We start from the raw sequence: 1,852 nt of genomic DNA on the forward strand, positions 1-1,852 counted from the left end.
GGGCCGCGGCAGAGCCCGGAGCCTGCCCCCGGCGCGCCTCGGCCCTGCGGGGCCTGGGGTCCGCGCTGTGCCGCTGAGGCTCTGCAGCGGGGGTCCCGGAGAAGCCAGAGCCCAGCAGCACGGCCAGAGCCCAGCAGCACGGCCAGCAGCACCGCGGATTCCCGCCCTGGAAGGAGCCGTTTTGAGGAAGTGCGGCAGCGAGGCGGGCACCTGGGTGTGCGCTCCCGGGCATTGCATCAGCACACCCGGACACACGGCTCCGCAGTCCCCACGCCTCGTCCCGCACCCGAAGCTGGCACACGCGCCCATAGGGCCACGCGGACAGAGGCAGATACGTGTCACCCGGCTGGCATCTCCTTTAATAAAGGAAAGTCGGCTAAGGGCAAACAAGGGTCATCCTAATTATGTGTCGTTTCCAGACTCATTTTTCCTCGCTTATAAGCATTGTCCACAAACATAAAGTTAAGGGAACTTCGCTTTTACTATTTTTTTAAACTTCAGTCTTTCCTCACCTCTTGCCATTTAATTTGAATAACTGCAAGAATGCAACGTGGGAAACCCAGCCGCGTTCTACCATGTCAAATAATTAATGTGATCCTCTAAATCAAAAGTGCGTTTATAAGTTCGTGAAATTTGTGGGGATCAGAAATGAGTTTTAAATATTTAACCGTTGCTTAAACCTGCTTTTCTTAGCCATATTAGCCGTAGTTCGAGTAAACTGGGGACGTCGTTCTCTCTCCTGTTAAATCAGAATCCGTAGTGGAAAGCATAAATTCAAGCTCTCCGGCTCTGCCTTTTTTAAGACTTGTATTATATGTTAGGATGCTTCAATTTTTTTCCACGTCGTGCAATTGTAGTAAATCTCAGAGAGGAGAAGTTCAAGCTTTCATACTTTGGGAAAGTTCTGGTGTTTGATTGGTTGGTTGATTGATTTTTTTTTTAACTTTAATTTAGACCTGTTTTGATAGAAAATATAGAGAGGGGGAAGCTTTCCACAGATAAAGCAGGCCGACAAGACCTGTTTGGTTTGGGTGAGGGTTTTTAAAACTATTTTGCAACAAGACATTATTGCATCTTGTATGTTTCTTAAAAAAGAAATTTAAATTATTGCGGGAAGGGAGACATGCGTGAGATTTTTCTCAGAAAATACAAGCAGTCTTTCTCCTTGGCGCAAACAGTGTACGCCCACCCATTTCAGTACTCTGATGAGTTTAAGTATTTAACTAGCGAGACAGGACGCCTAAACAACAAAATACGGGAATGCGCCGGAGAGAACACGTCCTGTCGGGGCAGTCTGAGCCCGCAGCCCGGCTCCGCGAGGGCTTGGAGCGGCTCGGGGAAGGCGGTCGGTCCGTGTGCCCCGCTGCTCCCGGTGCAGCCCGCGCAAGCTGCGACACGCCGGTAAACCGGCAGTGCGTCCGGAGAGAGCACCCCCGCTCCGTGCTTATTTACAAATGTATAGAGATATGAAATAGACCTTTTCCTGGAAGCAGCTGCCTTTTCGTGCGGCTTCGGGGAAGCTTTTTCCCTGGTGTCGGGGAAGCGGCCGGCGTCCCGCAGCAGGACGTTCGCACGGCTGGCTGGGCCAGGCGGGAGGATCCGGCCCCTACGGGGTCCTGCCACACCTCTCTCCTCTCTAACTCCGTCTCTTTGTCTCGCTGCCCTAGGCCTATTCCTCGGTGCCCGTGAGCAACATGAACTCGGGGCTGGGCTCCATGAACACCATGAACACCTACATGACCATGAACACCATGACGACAAGCGGCAACATGACCTCCAGCTCCTTCAATATGTCCTACGCCAACACGGGCCTGGGGGCTGGGCTGAGCCCCGGCGCCGTGGCCGGCATGCC

General features: G+C 52.9%; 1 protein-coding gene across 1 annotated transcript in view; it reads left to right on the forward strand.

Moving 5' to 3' along the window:
* Positions 1–1,852, forward strand: part of FOXA1 (forkhead box A1) — a 5,099-nt gene that overhangs the window by 960 nt on the left and 2,287 nt on the right. Inside the window, 1 exon segment of the mRNA XM_031065969.1 lies at positions 1,668–1,852. Coding sequence (XP_030921829.1) covers positions 1,668–1,852 — 185 coding nt within the window.

The sequence above is a fragment of the Geospiza fortis genome, unplaced genomic scaffold, assembly GCF_000277835.1.
Source record: "Geospiza fortis unplaced genomic scaffold, GeoFor_1.0 scaffold54, whole genome shotgun sequence".
Classification (NCBI taxonomy): domain Eukaryota; kingdom Metazoa; phylum Chordata; class Aves; order Passeriformes; family Thraupidae; genus Geospiza; species Geospiza fortis.